Below are 26389 nucleotides of genomic sequence, written 5' to 3'. Positions count from 1 at the left end.
ATAACAATATTGCATTGCAGGAATATTGTCAACAGAAACAGCTCAGAAGAGGTCCCATGTCAAATAATGGGCTAAAGAACATGATTAAGAAATTTGAGGAAACAGGTGAATTAGGTGTCGCACCAGGGAGAGGACGATGGCCCATCCCCATGGATGTTGTTGACGAAGTTGCTGTAGCTGACTGTGCAACTAGTGCTCAAGATGTGTCACATGAACTGTCGCTCCTCCGGTCAATATTTCACAAGATTTTGTGGTGCCTTTTACCATGGTATCCCTACAAACTTCATACTGTTCACAAATTGAAACCCCAAGATGTTCCATAACGACGTGACTGTAATAGTGACTTTGCCCTTCAGTTTGTGTCGTGCATGGAAGTGGACAATGTGGCTGGGGTATATTCTGTGGACTGATGAAGCGCATTTTACTGTAGAGGGTGCAATTAATGCACAGAACTGTTGTACATGGGGTTCGACTCCTCCACACATTGTGCAGGAACTGGTGTGGTTTTACAAGCTCCTTCAGTCTTGGTCCATTTTTCTTTGAGGAGATGACCTTCTATGGGCCTGTTAGGTTTACATGTGCACAGTATAGGGATCTCCTTGCGCAACGCATGTTTCCAGCATTGCAAGAACGCAACTGTGACAAGATGGGGCAACACCACATGTCACTCACCAGGTGAAAGATTTGCTGTTAGAAACCTTCAATAATGACTGCATCATATGTAGGCTTTTTCCAGATGCATGGTCTTCAAGATCTCCTTACCTACATCCATGTGACTTCTTGTGGTGGGGATATTTGAAGGATTGTGTGTATGAGGGACATATCCAGTCTCTGCCTGATCTAAGGCTAGCATAAGAGGACATGCCGCTCTAATTTCGCCCAATTTGTTGCGACCAACTGTCGGTCATGCTGTATTACGGATGCAGCATGTTGCGGAGTTAAGAGCCCATATTGAACAGTGCTTGTAATGATAAATTGTAATAAATGTGCCAGAACCACCGTTAAGCCAAGACCAGATGACGCGTCCAATTTGAAAGTTTGCTGCTACATGTCACTATATGTGCTGAAAGTAGTTCCTCAGTAGCAAAGGTTTCCATCACTTGTGTGCACACTTTCTCATATATTTTCAATATTTTGCTGGTTTTAAACATGTAAGTATTTTCCCTGCAAATGTTTTAAGGACTCCTTAATTTATTGTTTTGTTATGTGTTTTTCCTAAGTTTTTTGTATTTTGTCATTTTAATAGACAGCACTGGATGTTGTGAAGGTTCTGCATGAAGAGGTCGCCATTACTACAATAATACAGCCTTGAAAGCAGGTTGCGGCATCTGTCCCGTAAATTTGGGATACAAGAAGCAGTACTCTCAAGGGTGATACGCTGCATCGACAAGAATCGCAAAATCATTGCAATGAAAGACTCCAGTAACCAGTTCTGGAAAGGTAGAAAATGTGATTTTTATTTCCTGCTCATTTGTGGATGGAAGGTTTTTGCTACCATTCATGATTTTGAAAGGGACCAACAGAGAAAGCTGAGTTCGAGGATGATTTGCCTCGAGGGTCAGAAGTTTCCATGAACACCAAATCTAGTTACGTTAGTATCGACTTCTTCGTGTGGTGTTTTAAAACCCATTACTTGCCCCAACGGATGTCCGGAACCAATCTGTTTATTCTAGATGGGCAACTCTCTGGAAGTACTGAGTTTGGCAGAGGAAAATGATGTATTCCTGCTTTATTTGCCACCACATTCCATGCATGCAATGCAATCTCTAGATCGCACATAAAAGCAGAATTTCCAGTGGGAGGCTGATACCTGGATAGGTCTTATCCCAACAGAAAGTTGACGAGATACCAAATGGGACCTTTGATCGATGGAGCTTGGGAGAAAGCAGCATCTATTAGGAATGCTGTAAAGGAGTTGCAAGCAACGGGTATATTTCCTTTTGTTCCCAATGCAGTTCCAGATCATTTTTCTCAATTTCCGATAGAGCTTCAGACATACCACATACCTCTTCATGTGCTAATTCAAGAGAGGATAGGAATGGTTTCCCAAAGCCTTCGACATCAAGGACCCCAGAAACTCAATCCAAATTCCCGAACAATGACAATCCTTTGTCAGAACCCTCAACGTCCAAGGCCATAGAAACCCCAGAATTCCCAAACAGTGAGAAGGGGTGCTGAAAATCCTTGAATTCGAAGATGCCATAAACTCCTTCATGCAGTAAGTCCTATTCCCACTCTTGAGAAAGAAAATCAATCAAGGAAGAGGTCAGCTGAAGTGTTTCTTGCTCAGAAACAGGAAGGAGAAGGTGCATCTCAGGTGGATAGAAGACTGGTAAAGTACTGTAGGAAATGAAGAGGAGAAAGAATGTTTTGAAGTTGAAGTAAACAATAATAAATGTGTGGTATGTTGGGAGAACTATTTTGTGACAAAGCAGACTGGATCCAATGTACAGTTTACAAACACTGACTATATAAGATTTGTGCATTTTATGGAGAAACTTGTGATTGTAGAGGATCCAAAGTGCACCGAAAAATTGTAATTAATAAGAAGTAATGGTGAAATTCAAAAACACTGGAACTATGAAAAATTTACGATCATTAAGTTTAATTGGAATTTAAATTGTCAGTTGAATTTTTTGTGGGAGGGGCATAATTCGAGAGCACATTGCTTAGTTACCTTATCTACGAAATTTCAGACTACTGTGATCCTTACAGCCCATGTTGTGCTGTGCTGTGCTGTGCTGTGCTGTGCTGTGCTGTGCTGAACACATCAGTTGAATTTTGGACACCTGGTATTTTGTAGTATTACAGGGTTCCCAGTGACGTAGAAAGTCAGGGATTGTCAGGGTATTACAGAATTGTCAGGGAAAGTCAGGGAAGTCTTTTAAAACTTGGCGTGTGTCAGGGAAGTTGACTCAAATTTGGTATGTGTCAGGTAATTCATACTGATGACAAACTGCAACCTTTGAATTGTTTGAAGAAAGGAAAAGTGATCAATTGTTGAGGTAAGTTGAATTTTATTTTAAAATTGTATATGTTTTGGGCTATGGGAGCATTAAAACAAGATGAGTTTGTTGAAATGCTTTACAGTGTGTGGTGGCTCTGGCTCTACCAAGCTGTACAAGTATAGTTTTATCCCAACAAGGTATCTTTACATTTCGGGGATAAATGCATTTGTGCTTTGATGTAGTTTTTGTGTACAATTAACATGTTTTTCTTTTGTTCCAGATTAGGCCTATGCATTAGATAAGTTGGCAAGAAAAACAACTTTCAACCATCAGTGGCTGGATTCAACCCTTAATCCAGAGTTTGTAGATTGGCTGTGATGTACCGGACAAGAAATTTGAAGCCTACTGTAATGTGTGCAGAAAGAAGTTTAAACTCAGCAGTATGGGGCGCCAGGCAATTCATTCACGTAGGGCTGGACCCAAACACACTCAGCTTCAGAATATTAAATCAAGACAGCCATCATTGTCATCAATCATTTTTTGTCAAACCTAGCACTGGTTCAACAGAAACTGTAATGTCTGAGGCAGGGATAGAAAGTGGAAAGTCTGTACACTGTGCTACTTCTTATTTTAATAAAGATGAAGTAGTCAAAGCAGAAATTTTATGGGCATTAAAAGTTGTTGCTAGTAAATACAAGAGGAGTTCATGTGCAGGTATACGTGATGCATTTAAACTTATGTTCCCAGATTCTGCAATTGCATCGAAATTCACCTTTGGTGAAAGAAAGTGTTCCTAAGTGATTAATCATGGTATTGCACCACATTTCCACGAACAGTGTTTTTCTAGGTCGTGCTACTGCCCAAGATCTGCTGCAGAAATTGAATCTTGGACTGTAACCTCTTCAAAGAAAAAACTTGTTGCAGGTCTCAATGGATGGGCCTAATGTGAACTTGAGCTTTCTCAGGAAACTTGAAGTGGAAATGGAGACAGAAAATCCTGATGGAAAAAAGTTATTGAACCTGGGAGTGTGTGGTTTGCATGTCACCAATGGAACTGTTAAAACAGATTTAATGACTGTAAATTGGGAGCTTAACTCATTCCTGCGTAACATGCATTATTTATTCAAAGACTCACCAGCTCGCCGGGCCCAGTTCACTACAGTGACTGGTAGTACACTGTTCCCACTGAAGTATTGTACAATACGATGGCTTGAAAATGTTCATTGTCTTGAACGAGCTTTAGAAGTATTTCACCATATCAAGGCATATGTTGCAAATGCTAAGTTGCCAGAAAGTACTGCAAGTCTTGTAAAAATATTAAACAACAAATCCAAGACTCTTTAATAAAATGCAAACTAGTGTTTCTCAAAACCATTTCTTTGGAATGTGAGCCTTTTCTCAAGCGATTTCAAAGTAACAAACCGCTTGCTCCATTTTTGTACTCCCTTCTTAATGAACTATTAAAAAGTTAATGAATCGCTTTGCCAGGCGTAGAAAAATGGCAAATGCCATTGATATTAGGAGTGTGATTTTGCTTGATCTACAGGACCCACCAAACTTAATTGAGGTAGGTAAAGTTGATGTTGGATTTAGTACGAAAAAGGTACTTAAAGAACTAAAATTGTCAGAGAGAGAGAAATTCTTGGTTTTAAACACGTATGTCAGAAAATATTAGTGGCAGTTGTGACAAAACTGTTGGATAAGAGTCCTTTAAAGTATAGATTAGTGAAAGGTCTTACGAGTTTGAAACCACATAATATATCAGCAACCAAGTCTTGGTCAGACCCGAATGGAATATGTCTTGGAAGTGTTGCATGAAGCTAACAGAATAACTGGAAAAGTGTCCAGTAGGGCTAAAGTACAATACAATTCTCTGTGTTGTGAATCAAAGGAAGCTTTGGAATCAAAATTCGAAGAATATATCTCAATATCTGACGATGGTATGGGTTTAGACATTTCTTTGCTGACATTTTAAAAGAAAACAAACCGTATAGTGAACTTTGGCAAGTATAAGAAAAATGAGTCTTATACTGTCTCTTGGAAATGCTGCAGTGGAGAGTGGCTTTTCTATAAATAAATCAGTGTTGGTATAAAACATGCATGAGGAGTCAATTATTGCCCAAAGACAAGTGTATGATTCCATTTTTTAGTATGGAGGTGTCAGATGCATACCAATTAATAATAGGATGTTTTTATCGGTGAGATGTGCTCATAAGAAATACCAGGATTACTTGGGAAAGACACATCTGAAGGTCAAAGAAGAGGTCAGGGAAAAATAAAAGTGAAAAAGGTGAGATATGAAGTATAAGTAATGAAATAAGAAAGTTGGAAGACAAAAAACAAGTTAAAAGAATGCAGTCACAGGAATGTGAAGCCAGAATTGAAGATAAAATATGCTTACTTGAAACTAGAAAAAATTGTGTGCAATTTTGTTGTTATGTTGCATTTTTTTTTACATTGTCACCAACAGTGTTATCGTTCTACGTTGCGATTTTATTTGACGTAAATAAATATCACACGAGAACCCGTTCACTTCCTTACATAAATAACTTTATTTACACTGTATGACCCAACACACAATTATACACACTAGCAAATAATACTATATACAACACTCAATAGCGGAGTACCCTGAAGTCGATTCTGACAAGTACAGACATCAACAACGCTGGCGCGCGCACTATAACATACTTTCTCTTGAATTCCCCGCCTCACTCACTCACTCGAGTCCCATGATCTGACTCCACCATGGAGCCCAACAGTCACTCCCAGTCCATCACTTGCCTGAGTCCCAAGAACCAAGACCTGCGAACTGAGAACTGCCTTCACTGACTGACAGCTCAATATTTATACCACTCGACCAACCATCTAGAATGATCGACTTCTGGAAGGGTTCTTACAACACTATAATGAAACACACTCGAAACATTGATCGACCAGCTAGTCGAATGGGTACTCGAATGTTCTTTCGATATTTAAAAATGTACATGGAAATATCTACTACATTCGTAATGTCTCTACATGTATCTGGATAATAAAACCTTACAGTAAGTTTCCAGAACCTTTCACCTATACCAAATTATAGTACAATAAGTCTAACATACAAACATTATGGAATTTTCTACCGCTTTCAACTATATAGATTTTGAGGTTATACAATACGTATTTGAGGTTATACAATTTTATACTACATATTTACAGAGAAACCATATACTAGTCATGTTTAACACTTAATAAAAGATAATTTAGCATTAAATAAACTATAATTAAAATATATTAAACCATACTAATTGAAGGTTTTACACCAATTACAATGTCGTACCTACACGTATGTTCATTAGTAATTTTAATAGTCATACTTTGATTATTCATGTATAAATAAAATGTATTAACATTTATTATTATCTGGCAGATCATTATTAAGTTGTATGTACTTTACTGTTCAAAATGTTGTATTTCCTCTTTAAGTAATAAATATTGTGTACAGGTGTGTGTGAGACAGCTAATGGGGGTGGAGGAGGCTGTTAAAAATTGCACAAATGCCAAATTTTTGTGAGGGAAATACAATATTTTGGTCAAGGAAATGTTAGAGAAATTTGTTTGACTTTCTGGCTGGGAACCCTGTATGACTTGCATTAGTTATGACAGGCTAGAAAACTTGAAGGTTATATATGAAAAGGAAGTTTTACAATAGAAAAAGAGTGTTGAAACATTAAAGTGGATGGACATTTCCTGATATAACCATAAACAGATAAGTGTGCACATTGATAACATGTTACTTCTGACTTTCTTGAACAGTTTAATGTTGTTGTTTTAGAAAAATCATCTTTCATTCATTTTCATGTTCCAAAATTACTAGATTATGGTAAGGGATCATCAAATAATATGTCGGTCTCTTGACATGGACGAAAATTTAAAATAAAACTCCAGTTTAAAAAAATTTGAGTATTCCATTTTGTGTGTGTGTGCATGCGTGTGCGCATGTGCATGCACTATTCAGTATATATTTAATATATTGAGATAGATGTCGTATTTTGGGTAATTCCTTTATTTTATACCAAAATTTATCTCAAATGTAACAAAGGCTTTTCAGTCTGTCAAACACACAGCAAATACAATGTAAATTAAAACACTATAAACATATCTGTAAAACACACACTAACATACAAAGAATGACATGTTTCGTTCTACAAGAACATCCTCATATTCTATCAAATCACTTGCATTAGTTTTAAATAACATTTTCTTAGGATTTCGCCAGAAATGATCTTTGCTCCAATACGGCTGATGATGACCCCTAGATGGGTCGAAATTAGTACCGTGTAATTTATAATTTTGTGAATATATTTTAGTATTGAAAAGGTGGAAACGTTTACGTTGTTATTATTATTACTTATATATTATCCATGTGTGTCACTAAATAGTCTTAGATTGCAGTGATATTCCAAGAAAAGTTATGCGCTGAACAAATTGTCCAGCAAAATTACATGGGAGCTGATAAGGACTGCCAGTATTAAAAATCGTGACCTCACATTTGTGTTGAGATTACTTTCTGGTTAGCTATGCCCTTACATTAAGAAGTCAGTCAAATACTGAGCTGTTAATGGGATGTAAAACCAATATTGAACTCCAAATGCACCCAACTTATGTTTTGACCCGTTAGGGATGGTTGACTTGTAGTTTAATAGTTATCGTGATTGCCTTGGAGTAGGAAGATATGAGGTTTGAATGCAGTCAGCTTCATTTTTTAACTGTAAGATTATTTTGTAATATATATTTTTACAATTTTTTTTTTTTACATTTTGCTTTACATCACTCCGACACAGATAGGTCTTATGGAGACGATGGATTAGGAAAGGGCTAGGATTGGGAAGGAAGCGCCCGTGGTCTTAATTAAGATACTGATCCAGGATTTGTCTGGAAAACTGTGGAAAATCATCTTTAGGGCTGCTGACAATGGAGTTCAAACCCACTATCTCCTGAATGCAAGCTGGCATCTACGTGACCCAAACTTTGCAGCCACAGTAAGAAAATTATTTCAGTGTATTATTGGCACAGGACTGAACACCAATCTGATAAATTTAATACATAAGTGTGAGAATTCTGTATGCGTAAAGTTGCAAAAGAGACCTTAGGAAATCTAGAATTATTCTTCCTTGTCAGGAACATCGTAGTTCACTTGATACCATTATTGTCACATAACTTCAAGCACATACAATATTATATTTGTCTTCAGAGGTAATACAGAAAATTCAAACTATAGCAAGAGCGAGATAGCAGAGTGAGGCGAATTCGAATTCTCTTATAGAGTCCAGGAAGATTGGCTGTGCCGAAGGATGAATGAAGAAGTGAACAAAGTAATGAACTGAAACTCCTATTCTTTAATTATAACTCTTTTCTGAAACTTTAATAAAACATTTATCTTGTTAAGTTATCTTCCCCGTCCAGTGCTTTGGCTGAATGGTCAGCATACTGGCCTTCGGTTCATAGAGTCCCGGCTATGATTCCAGGCTGAACCGGGGATTTAAATCACGTCTGTTAATTCCTGCAGGTCGGGGCTGAGTGTTTGTGTTCATCTTAATACACATCTTCAAATATATATACACTACATCACTTGACAAACCAACACAGAAAGAAGCCATCGTATATACATCCCTTTACATAGGGTTGACGTCAGGAAAGGCATCCGGCCATAAAAGTAGCCTAAGTCCATTCAAATTGCCTACTCCAGCTAACTGGGAAAAGGCCAGAAAGTAGAAGGTAAGGACCGAATTTCAAACCCTGGATAATATGAACTAGTAGTGTTGTAGTAAGTGGTTGTCACTAAGAAATGAACTGCTGATAATTATAAAAGTATTATAGTATGATTATTAACATTTTTGAGAAAATCTTCAATAGGTTGTGTAATTTCCATAAAAGGAATGGTAAGGAACAAACAAATTAAATTATGTTAATTATATTTTCCATTACTTATGTTGACCTGTTGTGTTTCTTTTCCCTTTTATATTTGTTTGTGTCCTAGTCTTTTACCACCTGTATTTGTTATCATTTTGACTCTCCCCTTTTCCTATGTTTATCCAGCTTTCTTCTTATCCTGTACTTACTGAAGGTCTGTTAAAATGTCCCCTCAAGGAGCGTTGAAGAAGTCTGGCCTCCTGATGAAGCTCAGAAACAGAAATGTGCTAAGAAGAACTGGGTTTGATGAGGCGAGAGCCAGTCTGTTTGAAGATATGGAGATTGTCCTTGTCCTTTGTGTTTTACTGTATTTCTATTTTTCCGCTTCCGACTAAGGCACTGCAAACGCTTTGCAAAGCCGCGTGCACTGTACTGCAATTGTCCCCATCACTCACCGTCCACTCAGGTACAACTCCAAGCGGTTTTATCACTTGGTGAGCAATCACCGATTGTGGCGCAATGGGTGCATGTCCATTTCACCTGGCTGAGGGAAAATAACATCATGCTCATGCATGATTGTAATGCAGCGAGCACTGGCATTCATGAGAATGCACTTCGAATTGAGACTCCTTTTTAGTGACGGAAGTTTACACAGTCTCTCGAGGATGCATATCTTTTTTGTTAGGATAGGAAGTGAACATGCTTATGCATCATGAATATTAAGGTGATTATTAAATTTGAAACATTTATAAGAAATGAAATAATGCTTATTAATACTAATTGACATACTGTATAAATAAGTACTTGGAAATGATGGTCGTGTTGTATATTTGTAGTGAGGAGGAACGAGAAAAGCACGTAGCAGGCACACACTCAGTTACTCTGCAACCTTTTGCAATTGTGCACTGCGCAGGCGCGTGAAGCCGAATGGTTGCTACGTGGCCTCGCTCGGCAAGCAAAGACAACATCAGTCAACTTTGCGAATGTTTGTCAAGCTATATGAAGACTTGTCTGCTGTCTCTTCTCGTACCACATCTGAGTGCACTGCACGCACCTAGGGCAATCACTTGTGGGGCACTACATCCCACACTGACCTGTTGTGTTCCTGGCGATGTTCTTATACGACTTCATTTCCGTATCATGGTTCATTGTATCATATGCCTTACTGTACTAGTGTGTATTAAATCTGCTTGAGCTCCATCATCCATAGTTAATATTCTGTGAGTAAATTCCATTAAGTTTGTCACTGTGGATCCTCTGGTCATAAAACCATGCTGAGAGCTATTTTATGGAAAATTGAACATGTGTGTGCTGGTCTGATATTTGCTCACTGACTAGGCTTCAGAATTATTGGACTTACTCTCATACCATTTAGCTAAAAGTGTCTTCTTGGTATGAAGATTAAGATTAAATAATGTTGGTACGTAACGAAAAGGAAGTCATATATAAAAAGTTAGGAACTCTGATAGGACAACACACAGGATGAATACAATAGATCAGGATAGGAAGGTAGCAACAGAAGGAAGAAACAGGTACAAACATGAAAAAAGAACCTCCTTCAACTTATATCAACAAAAAAATAAATATATACTGTACATACCGTGTGTGTATATTGGGTTACATTTCTCCTTTATATGTTTCCTGATTAACGCTGCCTCATTTCTTATTAGGACGTTATGCTCCAATGGATCGAAACCTCTAATGAGTGTGAGGTCTATGGCGCTTCCTCCATTGTGGCATATGTATGTGAGCGCCTTTTTGTCGTTCACTAACGTGAGCCCTTCCCCTAGCAGATAGTCCAGTACTATTTCCTCTTTGTTATTTGCTTTATTTATTGGGCAGTTCAGGTCGCCTGCAATAATCACTGTTTCATTCGCCTGTATAGTGTCTAATGCTCTCTGTATACCGTCTACTATGTCTACTGCGCTGTACTCTGGTCTGTAGTATACGCCTACTAATGTTCCTATTTTTGTTTTAATCACCAGTTGATTCTCCTCCTTGAGAATTGTTTCAAAAGGGGTACATTTCGAGTTGATTAGGCATGTTATTCCACCTGACGGCCTTCCTCTATCGCCTTTCCTCGCAAATGCGTGAATGTTATAGAATCCTTTTACTTCACACTTTGATTCCGCGGTAATGAATGTCTCTGTCAGTATACAGATGTTGAACTCACTGAAAATGTCTCGGCATTTGTCTTAATATGCCTTCTAGCCCTTCTACGTTCCAGTTGAGAACTTTCACTTGATCCGGTTCCATCCTATGATCTATTCCTGTACCTCCAGGGAACTCGAAGGGGCCGGCATATGACGTCCTTTGGCCAAAATGCCCCCTCATATACTTTGTCATGTTCTTTCATTGGGATGCCTATTTTGAACGCTCTCCTGGTATTGGTGTCACTAACCATTCGACAGTTTATTGTTCCAGACACCCCATTTTCCTTTAGGTATTCTTCTATGTCTTCTTCCGTGGTTTCTGGGGTCAGATTTCCCAGATATAGCCATGCTTCTCCCTGCACTGCCTTCAACTTGCTTTCCCCTTGTCTTGTGCCCCCTATTCTTTCTCTTGTTTCTTTTTCTCCTTCCTCCTCTGATACTCGTCTGCTCCTGGGTCCCTTTCTTCCTCTCATCACTCTCGTCCACTGTCGTTCTTCTTCCCTCCGCTTTATGTTTTCATCCGCACTGGGTTTAGCGTTTCTTTCGGTTCCAGTAACCATCTCAATTGCTATTTTCTCCTTGGATTCCATCGTTCCTCTTGAGTATGTCTTGTCTTGCGTTCTTCTTCCCTTATTTCGTATTCTCTCCTCTCCTCTGTGATAGGGTTTATTGCTTCCGGTGTGTTTGCATCCATTTGTTGTGATGTCATTGATCTTCCGGTTTCATTCCTTATTTCCTCTTTTATGAACGTTTTAATGCTGTTTGTGATATCCTCCATCATGGTTTGTAGTTGCCGGTTGATTTTTTCCATAATTTTTTCTTCCAACTCCTCGTCTTTAAGTACTTTGTCGCCCTTGCTTACTTGGCCCACTTGCGTCTCCAACCTGTCACTATTGTCGTCTCTGGTTTGCTCTATGTCTGTCGTTGACTTGCTGCCACTGCTCCCTCTATGCTGTGCTGTATCAGTGGTAGCAGGTGCGTTCCGACTATTGAGATCTGCTTCAAGCGGGTTGTCGCTTGATTTCTTGCGGCTATCTTCTCCGTATTGTATTTCGCCGTTAGATGTCGGGTTTGCATTATTTGTGCTTGTGGCTTCGTGCGCCGAGTCTGTAGTTGTCACTATATGTCCTTCTTGTCGAGTGATTGCCTTCGTATTACATGTTATAAACCTCATTTTAGGTCCGTATTGAAAATTTAACAGTTCAACAATGATAAAGGTGTTTTAATTTATTCCACCTATTCAATACTTATATTATCACGTATAGTTGTTACATAATTAAATTCTTAGTTACATGGGACATGTTTCGCCCTCAATTAAGGGCATCTTCAGCCTAAATACAATAATCAAAAATACAACTAAATTAAAAGTGGACGTTAAATACAATCATCAAAAATACAACTAAAATAAAAAGTGGAAGTTAAAAGTTTAGTCTGTTCTTAAAATTCAGAACAATAAAATTGTGAAAAATGATAAAATAAAAAGATGCTAATGGAAAACTGTCTTATGATTAAACTATAATCTTGTCAGAGACTAAAACTTCTATTAAAATTCGAATTAAAACAGTTCATATAAAATATTGGAAAATCAAAGTGGTAGTAATAAAAAGCCAACGACATGAGGGCGTGTACACAAGCATAAACTTGATTGTCATGAATACAATCTTTTCAAGGCCGTTGATGAAATTCGTAGTAAGTAAGGCAGAAGCGTCTATTGAAAAATTGTAAGAGGCCGTTAGCACCGGTAGGTAATAAAATGGCTGAATCCTTGCCAGAAAATGTCAACAGATGCAGAAATAAGTTTTATGTAAGTGGAAGTTGTTATTTCTTAACTACTGTTGAGTTGGTTGCTGCCCGTCTGTTGGCTCTAAGTCTGGTGTTATAACTGTGCTGCAGAGGCGGTAGCGAACTCGGAGGGGAAGGAATAGGGGAGTGCGGAAGGGAGGAGAGGATGGGTGGAGTCAAATGTGACGAGGCTGACAAAGGGGCGGAGTCAACTGCATTGCTGGAAGTAGGCCTAATATCTGTAGGTATGGGAGGAGTATTAGGGTTTGAAGAATGAAATATATTAGGTATCCTAAATTTATTCGAACTAACTGACTTTAATAATTTCGGCATTAATTCATGTAACATACTTTTATTGTCCGTGGTTTCATTGAGATTCTTTTGCTTATTGTACGTCTGATCTAAATAGATGTATAGACTTTCTAATTCATTCAGCATTCTTCCTTTTTGTATGTTTCTAATTATCGTTAAGTCTTTCTCTATGGATTCAAATCTGTGGCCAGTCTCCCTCATATGCAAACTCATCGCTGAGTATTTCCTATGTTTTTCCGCGTTAACATGTTCCATGTATCTTGTCATAAAATTTCTCCCAGTCTGTCCAACATATGAAAAATTACACTGAGTACATTTAAGTCTGTATACTCCCGATCCTAAATAACGATTCTTATCATAATTAACTTTTTTATGATTAAAGAATATGGACTGGTTAGTATTAGTAGTTTTAAAAGCTATATTAAAATTATGTTTCTTGAATACGCTAGTAATCTGGTGTATAGCTGGATTATTAAAAGTGAATGTAGCATACTCAGTTTTTTTGGTCTTTTCTGGTATCAGATTCGTAGATAATTTGTTCTTAATTTTATTGATTAATTTGTTGATCATTTCTATTTTGAAACCATTTCGTTTAGCGAGGTATCTAATATAATTCAATTCTTTCTTCAAATTCATGGGAGATAGAGGGATTCTAAAGGCTCTATAAATTAGACTGTGAAAAGATGCTTGTTTATGTGAACTCGGGTGTAAAGAGGAATTGTTTATAGTTGAAGATGATTGTGTCGGTTTTCTAAATATTTGGAAATCAAAAGTGTTAACCTTACGCGTAACTGTTATATCTAGAAAATTCAATGAGTTATCGACTTCGTCCTCTTTCGTGAATTTCAAATTAGGTTCGATTTCATTTAATTTATTTAAGATTTCTTGACTATTAGTGACATCTTTGTTTATGATTACAAATGTATCATCTACATATCTCAACCATAAATCTATTCCTTTAATTTTTGCTATTATTTCATTGTGTTCGATTGAATCCATAAATATGTCGGCAAGGATGCCCGATATTGGGTCACCCATTGCTAATCCATTCTGTTTATAAATATTATTGTTAAATGTGAAGTAGTTATTGTCTAATACGAACTTTAACAATCTAGTGAATTCTTCTACTTCCATTTTACTAAGATTACTGTGTTTACAAATATTATCATGAATGATATTAACAGTTTTATCTGTCGGAATATTCGGGAACATATTCACTACGTCATACGAACACATCATCTGGTTTGGAAGTACGCCAAATCCAAGCAAAATGTCACACAAGTCAATGGAATTTCTTAATCTGAAAATGAAGATTTGTAAGTTAGGAAAAGATTTAGCTTTTCTTAAACAATGTCTGAGACTAAAACTTGTACCTACTTTTCTAAAATCAACACAACGTAAGAACATAAGCAATCCAAGCCATAATGTAACCCAAAATAAGGTAAATGAATTATGGCTTAAAAATGAAATCAAGGCATATTACAGGAAGAAGTCCAAATTGAATTTGCAATTATATAACGTTCACTTAGCGGTGACACAGGATTTAGCCCCATTAGAATGGCAGTCTTTTTATCAACACATGGAACACAAATTAACATACGCACTTAGTAAGAAACAGGATACATTGAATAAGAAATTGAATCATTTAATAGACACACAAATACGTCGTAGTAAACAAACGAAACAAGAACAAATTAAGGGCCCATCGGACAATGTCACTCCCACGGTAGTTAACTTGACCAAGGTAAAATTTACGGAAGGAGAGAATGACCTACTTAAAAGGGGTCCAAAATACAATTGGCCTAATAAAGATAGAGAAATAGATATCATTAACACAGTTGCAGAAGCGGAGGCGAACATATCAAAACTCCCACGCGATGTACAAGATGAAGTAAGATTGGAGTTAAAGAAGAAATTACCCAGACTGGCTAAAGAAATTTATTCCAATTTTGATCCCAAACAACAGAAAACAATAAAAAACATGAAATCGAAAATTGAAGATAACAATATTATAGTAACCAAGGCTGACAAGGGGGGTGCGATCGTTTTGATGGATAAAGATACATATATAAAAAAAAACTGAAGATTTTTTTGATAATAATAAATACACATTAGTAACAAAAAATCCGCTAACTAAAATTCAACGCAACTTAAAAGCCTTACTTAAAAGATCCACATCTCTCTTTACTGAACAAGAACAATTAAAACTTGTCAATATGAATCCTAGGCTCCCGGAAACTAGAGCTATGCCCAAAATACATAAAAAAGATATTCCGATTCGTCCGATTATCAATTGCCGTAATTCTCCCACGTATAAAGTCTCCAAATACATTCACAATTTTTTGAAAAGACATTACACTTTTAATAATAAACAACCATTAAGAAATTCCATTGACTTGTGTGACATTTTGCTTGGATTTGGCGTACTTCCAAACCAGATGATGTGTTCTTATGACGTAGTGAATATGTTCCCGAATATTCCGACAGATAAAACTGTTAATATCATTCATGATAATATTTGTAAACACAGTAATCTTAGTAAAATGGAAGTAGAAGAATTCACTAGATTGTTAAAGTTCGTATTAGACAATAACTACTTCACATTTAACAATAATATTTATAAACAGAATGGATTAGCAATGGGTGACCCAATATCGGGCATCCTTGCCGACATATTTATGGATTCAATCGAACACAATGAAATAATAGCAAAAATTAAAGGAATAGATTTATGGTTGAGATATGTAGATGATACATTTGTAATCATAAACAAAGATGTCACTAATAGTCAAGAAATCTTAAATAAATTAAATGAAATCGAACCTAATTTGAAATTCACGAAAGAGGACGAAGTCGATAACTCATTGAATTTTCTAGATATAACAGTTACGCGTAAGGTTAACACTTTTGATTTCCAAATATTTAGAAAACCGACACAATCATCTACAACTATAAACAATTCCTCTTTACACCCGAGTTCACATAAACAAGCATCTTTTCACAGTCTAATTTATAGAGCATTTAGAATCCCTCTATCTCCCATGAATTTGAAGAAAGAATTGAATTATATTAGATACCTCGCTAAACAAAATGGTTTCAAAATAGAAATGATCAACAAATTAATCAATAAAATTAAGAACAAATTATCTACGAATCTGATACCAGAAAAGACCAAAAAAACTGAGTATGCTACATTCACTTTTAATAATCCAGCTATACACTAGATTACTAGCGTATTCAAGAAACATAATTTTAATATAGCTTTTAAAACTACTAATACTAACCAGTCCATATTCTTTAATCATAAAAAAGTTAATTATGATAAGAATCGTTATTTAGGATCGGGAGTATACAGACTTAAATGTACTCAGTGTAATTTTTCATATGTTGGACAGACTGGGAGAAATTTTATGACAAGATACATGGAACATGTTAACGCGGAAAAACATAGGAAATACTCAGCGATGAGTTTGCATATGAGGGAGACTGGCCACAGATTTGAATCCATAGAGAAAGACTTAACGATAATTAGAAACATACAAAAAGGAAGAATGCTGAATGAATTAGAAAGTCTATACATCTATTTAGATCAGACGTACAATAAGCAAAAGAATCTCAATGAAACCACGGACAATAAAAGTATGTTACATGAATTAATGCCGAAATTATTAAAGTCAGTTAGTTCGAATAAATTTAGGATACCTAATATATTTCATTCTTCAAACCCTAATACTCCTCCCATACCTACAGATATTAGGCCTACTTCCAGCAATGCAGTTGACTCCGCCCCTTTGTCAGCCTCGTCACATTTGACTCCACCCATCCTCTCCTCCCTTCCGCACTCCCCTATTCCTTCCCCTCCGAGTTCGCTACCGCCTCTGCAGCACAGTTATAACACCAGACTTAGAGCCAACAGACGGGCAGCAACCAACTCAACAGTAGTTAAGAAATAACAACTTCCACTTACATAAAACTTATTTCTGCATCTGTTGACATTTTCTGGCAAGGATTCAGCCATTTTATTACCTACCGGTGCTAACGGCCTCTTACAATTTTTCAATAGACGCTTCTGCCTTACTTACTACGAATTTCATCAACGGCCTTGAAAAGATTGTATTCATGACAATCAAGTTTATGCTTGTGTACACGCCCTCATGTCGTTGGCTTTTTATTACTACCACTTTGATTTTCCAATATTTTATATGAACTGTTTTAATTCGAATTTTAATAGAAGTTTTAGTCTCTGACAAGATTATAGTTTAATCATAAGACAGTTTTCCATTAGCATCTTTTTATTTTATCATTTTTCACAATTTTATTGTTCTGAATTTTAAGAACAGACTAAACTTTTAACTTCCACTTTTTATTTTAGTTGTATTTTTGATGATTGTATTTAACGTCCACTTTTAATTTAGTTGTATTTTTGATTATTGTATTTAGGCTGAAGATGCCCTTAATTGAGGGCGAAACATGTCCCATGTAACTAAGAATTTAATTATGTAACAACTATACGTGATAATATAAGTATTGAATAGGTGGAATAAATTAAAACACCTTTATCATTGTTGAACTGATTGCCTTCGTGCCGTCCTCTCTGTATTGGGTCTCCCCGCTAGGTGTCGGATTTAGGTTGCTGCTACTTGCAGTTTCCCGTGTTGGTCCAACAGATGTTGTTAGTTGTCTCTTGGGTCGTCTGTCTTCTTCATACTGATTTTCTCCATTAGGTGTCAGGTTCGGGTTGCTGCCGCTTGCACTGTCTTGAGTTGGGTTGGTAGGTTTCTCTAACTGTTCCTCTGATCGACTGTCTGCTCCGTACTGGCTTTTCCCGCTAGGTGTCAGGATCATGCTGCTACTCCTTGTAGTTTCATGCGTTGAGCCTACAGATGTCGCTAGTTGTCCTGATTGGGTGCTAGGTGTCAGGCTCAGGCTGCTACTCCTTGTAGTTTCATGCGTTGAATCAACAGATGACGCTAGTTGTCCTGATTGGGTGCTAGGTGTCAGGCTCAGGCTGCTACTCCTTGTAGTTTCATGCGTTGAATCAACAGATGACGCTAGTTGTCCTGATTGGGTGCTAGGTGTCAGGCTCAGGCTGCTACTCCTTGTAGTTTCGTGCGTTGAATCAACAGATGACGCTAGTTGTCCTGATTGGGTGCTAAGTTTCAGGCTCAGGCTGCTACGACTTGTAGTTTCATGCGTTGAGCCAACAGATGTCGCTAGTTGTCCCTCTGACTGGCTGTCTGTTCCCCCTTCTATCTGATAGGATTGTTTTTCCTTAACCTCATTTTGTGGCATTTCCTTATACTCGTTCTTATCGCCTATGGCACATTTCATTGCTATAAAACATTCCCTGATGACACTCACCTCTTGATGTATGTTTTCCTTTACGTCTTTGCGTAGGTAGCCTCCTGCTTCTGCGATGTTCTCTAAACTTCTTAGAGCACATTCGATTCGCGCTTCCATACTGTCCGCCATCTTTTCATACCTCCCCAGTAAGAACGACACTCAAGACACACACACACATGAATAAACAAATAAAAACACAAAGGATACAAAGAAGGTTGGACCCACATATGCTCCAGGAGAACACTAGTAAGATACCACGCATACTACAAGATATCAGCGAGGGAAATCTGGACGAGGCCATAGCAGGAATAACGGAATTCATCGAAGAAGGAAATGCACCAAGGGAGGACACCAGGAAAGCGAAAAAATGGTTCGACAAGGAGTGTTACATTGAAAGGCGAATTACACTAGAAAAATTGCACATAGCTAGGAGAACAAAAGACAAAAGAGACCTGGAATGCTACCAGACAGCGAGGAAGAAATTCAAGGCGCTACTAAAGCTGAAAAAACGGGAATTTAGGGCAAAGGAAGACGAAAAGCTTGTAAAGGATGCTGAGAAGAACCCTTATAAGGCACTCAGACCACGGCAGCCGCGATTTCCAGCAGACATACCCATGGAGACCTGGGAGAATCATATGAGAGGTGTGTTAGCCCTTAAGGAAACCAGACCGAAGTTAAAGAGGAGAGGAAAGTGATAGAAATAACTACAGTCTTCACAAGTGAGGAAGTGAGAAAGGCCATCTCAACAAGCAAGGTAAACAAGGCACCGGGAATAGACGGACTTTGCGCAGAGCACCTAAAAGCTACATTACTGTACCTAGAACCAGTGTAGACAATGCTAATGAACAAATGCGTGGAATCTGGTAACATACCTAATGCATGGCGGAAGGCAGTCATAAAGATGCTATATAAAGGACAAGGGGACACAAGCAAACCAGAATCTTACAGAGGGATAGCCCTGGAGTCGGTGGCATTTAAAATACTCACCAAACTATTAGCACAGAAAATAAGTAACCTGATGGAACCACTGTTACCTGATGAACAATTTGGATTCCGGAAAGCGAGATCCACCCTGATAGCGGCGAGCTGCCTGCTAAAGGACATACAAGAAAGAACACAAGCCCACGGGAAGAAGTATGTAATCTTCATTGATTACACCAAAGCCTTTGACACTGTCAATAGAAGTAAATTAATCGAGAAACTGGAAAGCCTCGTCGGACAATCGGATATGACGAATTTAATAGCTAATATACTAGCGGAAAACCAAGTGCAAATCAGTGACGGGGTATCCCAATCAGACTGGTTAGATCAGACCTTCAGAGTGCTACAAGGGGACCCATTGAGCCCTTTATTGTTCAATGCGCTGACCCAGGATCTCCCTACAAAAATCAAAGAGGGAGCACAAAATGTAAGGATACATATATATATATATATATGCGGATGATATGGCACTAGCCGCTGATAACATAAAAGATTTGCAAAACAGAATGGAGCTTGTCACGCAATGGGTGGATGACGATGATCTAAGGATGAATCTAAAGAAGACAGAATTAATGGTATTCAGGAGAGGAGGACACTTATCGAAAGGTGACTACATTGTATGTGGGGGGACACACATAAACACCAAAAAACCAGTTTATGTATCTAGGGATCACACTACAAGTCTCCGGGACGACCTTCTCAGTACACATAAAGAAGAGATTAGCTGCTGCACTTAGAAGCATAAGTGAAATCAAACATCTGCAAAGAATGTTGCTGGAGACGGCCATGAAACTTTTCCAAGTCAAAGTGCTACCAACGCTCACATACGGATTAGTAGTAATATGGGAGTACCTATCATGTAAACAGCTACGAGAACTGGAAAGCATGAAACCGAGATACCTTAAGAGGGTTCTAGGGGTATCTAAATTCACCCGGTCCCGGGACGTATATGTTTTAGCACTGGAAACCTTCTTGATAGAGGATTTAAGACTACAAATGCCTCTACAGCAAACTCCGGCATACGAGGGGCTGTTACGAGAACTACGAGAGAAAAGGGACTCGATCGAGGAAAGCTTTTACAGTACAGACGCACTGATAAATAAGGATTGGATGAAAGAAGAATATGAGTTGAGACATTTGGTGACACGCTTTGCAATACATGGCTTTCATCACCGTATCTGTTCCAAGAAGTCCTACCACCGGGCCAGCCAGGAGTGTGTATGTGTACTGTGCAAAGAACAGTGTGATACATATCACATAATGAAGTGCAAGAAGAGAACAGTCTCTCTGAAGCAATTTTGCTCTGAACAAAGTGCTCCTTGAGTGAATTGTAATTTACTTGATGTAATATGTAAATTTTGCACATTGTGCGCAATAAAATTTATTATTATTTCTCCTTTATTTGTCTAGTCTTCCTTATCTTATGCTACATGTACTCATTCACCTTCATCTTTATTGTCTCTTTCCTTTTCTTGTGTTTATCCAGCTTTATGACTCTCTCGGTTATACTGTCCTTTACCACACGTGACTTAAGGGTCAAATTATGAAAATTTAATGAAGAATGTTTTGAAATCTAATTCTACTTTCTTGTTCTTTCTGTTAGGACATTTTATTTAATAATAATCTTCACACCAAGACACTTTTAGCTAAATGGAATATTATGACAAAGTCCAATAAATCTGAAACCTAGTCAGTGAGCAAATATTAAACTTCAGGATGTCATAGATTGTCTCTTTGCTAATATGAAAATTCTTTCTACTTCATCTTCTTGTTATAGGAGGACTCATGTGCAGTCATTGTGTGGAGAGGTCAAAGTCCTCCACTCCAGCTGAAAAGACAACACAAGCTGAAGTTGTGGAATTGGAAAGTTTGCGTACTTGGGGTGCTGCTGGAAATCTCTCATACAGTGCAGACATTCAGCGTCAACTTAAACAAGTTGCTGAACCTCCGGGCTCTGCACCTACCAACAGGAGGAGTTCGTCAACCGCCCCAAAGAGGATCTCTGAAAGGAGCTCATCATTTACAACCACCACTACAACGTCCATGCCTACATGGCGGGGCTCCGCCACGGAGCAGCCAGTACCTGATGAGTGGATGTGTCCACTTTGCAGCAAGTTGTTTCCTAAGATTAGCAAGTCATTTGAAGAGTTTCACCATCATGTTATGAGTCATTTTGCATCAGAAGATGATGCAGATTCTATAACTGATAACTTTGAAATAATTCCAAATGATTTATGACTATGTTAATGTATGAATGCTGTTAAATTTATTTGCCTCACTTTTAAAAATGTAATTTAATCCCACTTTGGTATTTGGAAAGATTATTGCAAGAATGGATGTGGGTTTACCTCTTTCATTTCATTATAAGTTTTGATCATTTTTATGTTTTCCATCTTTAGAAAAATATGGAAATGCCTGATTACCAACAAGCTTTAATTTAGCATAGGAATTTGTATTTAAATTCTGTCATGGAAATGACATGGGTAGATCATGGAGGATTGCAGTTTATTTCTAGATCTTAACATTGGGAGTTATTTCCGTAATGTTTTCCATTCCCAAATTACAGTATATAACAGTGAAGACTCTCATAGATATGTTCAATGTACTTCACATATGCCTCTGTTTCCTTCACTTCTCACATTACTAGTGGAATGGTAATCCTACTATCTATTTTAAGGAAAATTGTTCAGAAACATTGAAGAAAGTATTGAGATTTAAAATAATGCAAGATTAGAACAGGAAAATCATGACATTGAATAACATCCACCATCATAGCAAATTATAGGTGAAAATTTGTCTGATTCTCAAGTCTTTGAATTGCCAATACTAATTTCAGGAGCAATTTGATTTAATTCAGGAAGTTCAGATGATTCTCTGCTGTTCTGCACCTTTCTATTCCTTCCCTGTCACCGCTGTTTGTGTACAGTTTTGTGCCGTACCATTGCAGCCTGTAAAATTTACAATCAGTTGCTCCATGATGATATGGTATCTTGTCAGTTTCATGTATATTTTTAAAAGTATCTTACTTTAAGTTATTTATGTGGTCCTTAGTGCTGTCCTTATGGTAATCAATTTCTCTGAAGTTAGTGATCTTATAAATTTAGTTATAAGTTCCTGTTTATTGTACAGTTTCAGTCTTATTCATGCCAGTAAAATTGGTCTCAGATTTTAGATTCGGTTAAGAATACAAGAATTTTAACACTGCATAATATTCTGAAGAAAGGAATCTGTTGCATAAAATATAGACAGTATGAAGTTTGTTCACATTAAACAACACCATTTGCATTTTGGTTGTGAAATTATTATTTTTTACACTTATTAACATTTTTATTTATAAAATTGTCATTTCAGATATATGGCTTTAAAAACAGCCATTATTATTATTTAATTTACTATGTGAATTAGAAGCATGCTTATATGGTGACTTTTGTCAAGTCCAGTCATTGTCATTGATTGCAAGTTCAGTGTAGTGCTAGGAGCTAATGCATTTCACACCATTGTGGAACTACTTCTTGCTAGAAATAGGCTGTTGAAGTACTTATCTTCTTCTGTCTCTCAGACCCATACATGACTATCTGTAGACGTGAGAGTGAATCAGCTCTCAATTGAGAGAATAACTCTGTTCCATTGTTCTGTCTCACAGAATCTAATATGCAGTTCTTTGTGCTCCGATGAGAACTTTGATCCTGTTGTAGGACATCTTGGCTTCATATTAGCCTCTTGTAGTCTTCATCCAACTGTAATCTCATGTTGCAGTCCTGTAAATCTGGAAGATCAGGAATCTGTTGTGCCTTTCAGACGTACATCTTCTAGAGCCTCATCCAGGTTCTCTGTCAAAAGTACCACGTTCCTGAAAACATTGAAATTCAGGATGAGCCCGGAGAACATTCAGTTATGTGACAGACTTTCCAGCTGCTTTGTAAGTGGCATCTTTGTCAGAATCTCTTGATAAACCGTTGAAGTTTCCGTTAGAAGATACTAGCAAAAAATAACAACTGGTTGTAGCGAACCAGCTCTCCTCCCTAAAAGCTTCAGAACATAATTGGTACCTTAAAATTCAATAATTGTAAAACAGTTCACAAAGCAGCAGTAAACAGCTCAAAGGAAATAATTTTATGTCTCTTCTATTGAATTGTTTACAAGACTTCAATTTTTTGGGAAATAAGGAAGCACTAATCAAAATACTTAAAAATAAAATTATGCTATCAAGTACAATATTTCTCAGGTGATCCATTTGTTTTCTGACTTTTTTATTGTATATGCAACCTTCTATTGGTTGGAGTAGATTTTTTAAAGTAGGGATCCTCTCAAGCGAGCATATTTTGGTAACATCACTAGCTTTCTCGATATCAGGCTGAGGGCAGTGTTAACTGGACTGCAGTTTTATTTCCTTGAAAAATCATTAAAGTGCGCTTTTAAATTATTTTTTTTTTCATAAATTTATTTGCTAACAAAATTTAGCACTTTACATTTTTAGTTGTATCTCTTAGATCAAAGCATCTTAACCATGGTTTATCGTTGAGTGGTAACCTCTTCAAGATTTGATCATGACTGAGGTCATTGGAGTGGAATGAAATTTTGGAAACGTGGTAATCTCTAGCTTGTCATGTCTTGCATATCAGCATGTAAATGAACCCTGGTGTATACACTTGTTATCCATCTGGCAAAATGATATTTTTTGGTGCTTTAATCTGTCTTAGATTTTTACAGTTTTGATACTGTGAGCACTGATATTGATGTTGGCTACTGTTGCCTTGATTGATATTGAGAACGGAAAAAAGAAAACCGGGTGAGTTGGCCGTGCGGTTAGTGGTGCGCAGCTGTGAGCCGGGAGATAGTGGGTTCAAACTCCACTGTCGGCAGCCCTGAAGATGGTTTTCTGTGGTTTCCCATTTTCACACCAGGCAAATGCTGGGGCTGTACCACAATGGGTAGTTGAGCTCATATAATACAGTATTATTTACCCAAGGGGCTGAGTTAACTAAAGAACTTGTCCTTGGTTTAAAGGTCTGGAATGAGATCAACAGTTTAGCTACCCAATGAGGATGGTAATGACCACAGTCAAGTGAGACTTAAAGTAGGCAGTCAGTAATACATCTCCGTAATGTAACTGTTGGCACTATTGACTACCGTCCTTGGGAACCTAGATTAGATTCCCAGTACTAACATAAATTTAAGATTGATAAGAGGGCTATTATGTGGTTTAGTAGGAACAAAAAGCTCACCTCCATTGGGGGTGTGCCTGAAAAGAACTGCATCACCTCTGTCTGAAGACACAAATTTACTTTTTTAGTTGTCAGTCGTGGCCCATAAGCAAGTGTATGTAATTGTGCTTTAAACCTGTACCGAAAGAGTTTCATCTTTAGTAACCAAAGATATTACTTTTTGAATGTATGGCAAAACTCCTTGACCCTTTCTTTAACTTTCCAAATATACAGTGGGTTATCAGTATAGCCTGATTTGCATAGGTGATCAGAAAACAATTAAAATATCTTTAAATAGCCATTAAGTATCTGGTATACTTTGGTGAAGAACATGAACAAATGATGTTTATGAATATTAAACTAATTACTTGACCATTTGCAGGGTGCGACAGAAATACCGAACACAGAAAACAAAGCAGAGAATTTTCACTAAGAATACATCTTATTATGAAAACTCACATTGCACGTTATTGATTAGAAAGTATAAGAGATGTGACTCAGCTTATCATGCACTTAGCCCCATATTTGTTGTACTGATAATCAGATTCGTCTGTTGGACCCTGCATATGTATATTTTGTCAGTACTGATGGAGCACTATTGCTCATTGTGATAAATTGATAGTTTCTAACCCTCACAAGTGTGTTAAAAGAAGTGAACGATTGGAATCTTGTAATTTACCCAAAAAGAAGAACATATTTTAACATATTTGTTCTCTGATACTTGGATGGTGTTACGCATCACTTGATCAAGCACCAAAAATTAATGATTTTTTTTAACAGTGGTGTATACTGAGGGCTACCAAGGCTATCGGTGAAGCCCAAACCTCAATTAAGAATAATGGAATTCCAAAGCACATTATAATGTAAACATCTGACACATTGTTCCATTTACAAACTTCGAAAGCAATGAGAAAAAACGTCGCACATATTTCTGAGAAGAAGGCTTCGGAGACCGATATTGCAGCCCAGACTCTCGTCCCTCTCCCCTCGACTCACCTCACGCGGCTTGCTGCTGTATGCCTGATAGGCGCAGGGATCATCAGATCGCCACTGCTAACTCTTAACCATGCGTTGCTCATCATATATACTTCCTCACCTCATCCTTCTGACAATTATATAGATAACAGTGTGCTGGTATTTCACTCCCTTTTACTTCTTCATCCTTGTAGGAAGACACTGCAAGGCTGCTGTTATAGGAGTAATATAGTTTGTTTTTTAAAAATAAGTATCTGCTAAAATGAAATGCAATCTTTCAGGTTTAGTGTTCTCTTTTGTTGCTTGGAATCGAACCTGTGATCATGGGTCGGACACCACCATTGATCTCCTGACGAAGTTAATTAACCAGTGAAGATGGTATGACCACTATAAAATTCAACATTTTTATTTAATGATGATGATGATGATGATAATAATAATAATAATAATAATAATAATAATAATAATAATAATAATAATAATAATAATGGTGCATGGTATCTGTATAGGCTTGGTGGTGACCTAATGACGATAAAATGAATACCAACATAAATGGTCCATTATTGGACATTGTAAATTTTCCAGCTAACTCATTCCTGGTTGCCAGCATTTCGTCCACGTGTGCTATGTTGGGCTCATCAGTTGGTGCATAGCCCTATGGGAATCAACATCTACATCAGTTAAAATGAATGGCAAAGAGGTCATTAACACCCAGTTCCCAAGCCAGGGGAATTAACAGTATAAGGGAGTTGATTCTGAAAATTGAACTGGGGCCATCAGACCAAGGGCAAGCATT

The 26389-nt window shown here is 37.5% G+C and overlaps 1 protein-coding gene across 1 annotated transcript in view; it reads left to right on the top strand.

Annotated features, from left to right (window-relative positions):
* spn-F (Protein spindle-F) overlaps positions 1 to 25973 on the top strand; it is a 62267-nt gene extending 36294 nt beyond the window's left edge. Inside the window, exon 4 of the mRNA XM_067158541.2 lies at positions 21192 to 25973. Within this exon, the coding sequence (XP_067014642.2) occupies positions 21192 to 21652 (461 nt within the window). The 3' untranslated portion in view covers positions 21653 to 25973. The remainder of the gene's footprint in view (positions 1 to 21191) is intronic.
* The last annotated feature ends 416 nt before the right edge of the window (positions 25974 to 26389 follow it).

The sequence above is a fragment of the Anabrus simplex genome, chromosome 1 (genome assembly GCF_040414725.1).
Source record: "Anabrus simplex isolate iqAnaSimp1 chromosome 1, ASM4041472v1, whole genome shotgun sequence".
Lineage (NCBI taxonomy): Eukaryota > Metazoa > Arthropoda > Insecta > Orthoptera > Tettigoniidae > Anabrus > Anabrus simplex.
This window is presented reverse-complemented; position numbering and strand designations above follow the sequence as displayed.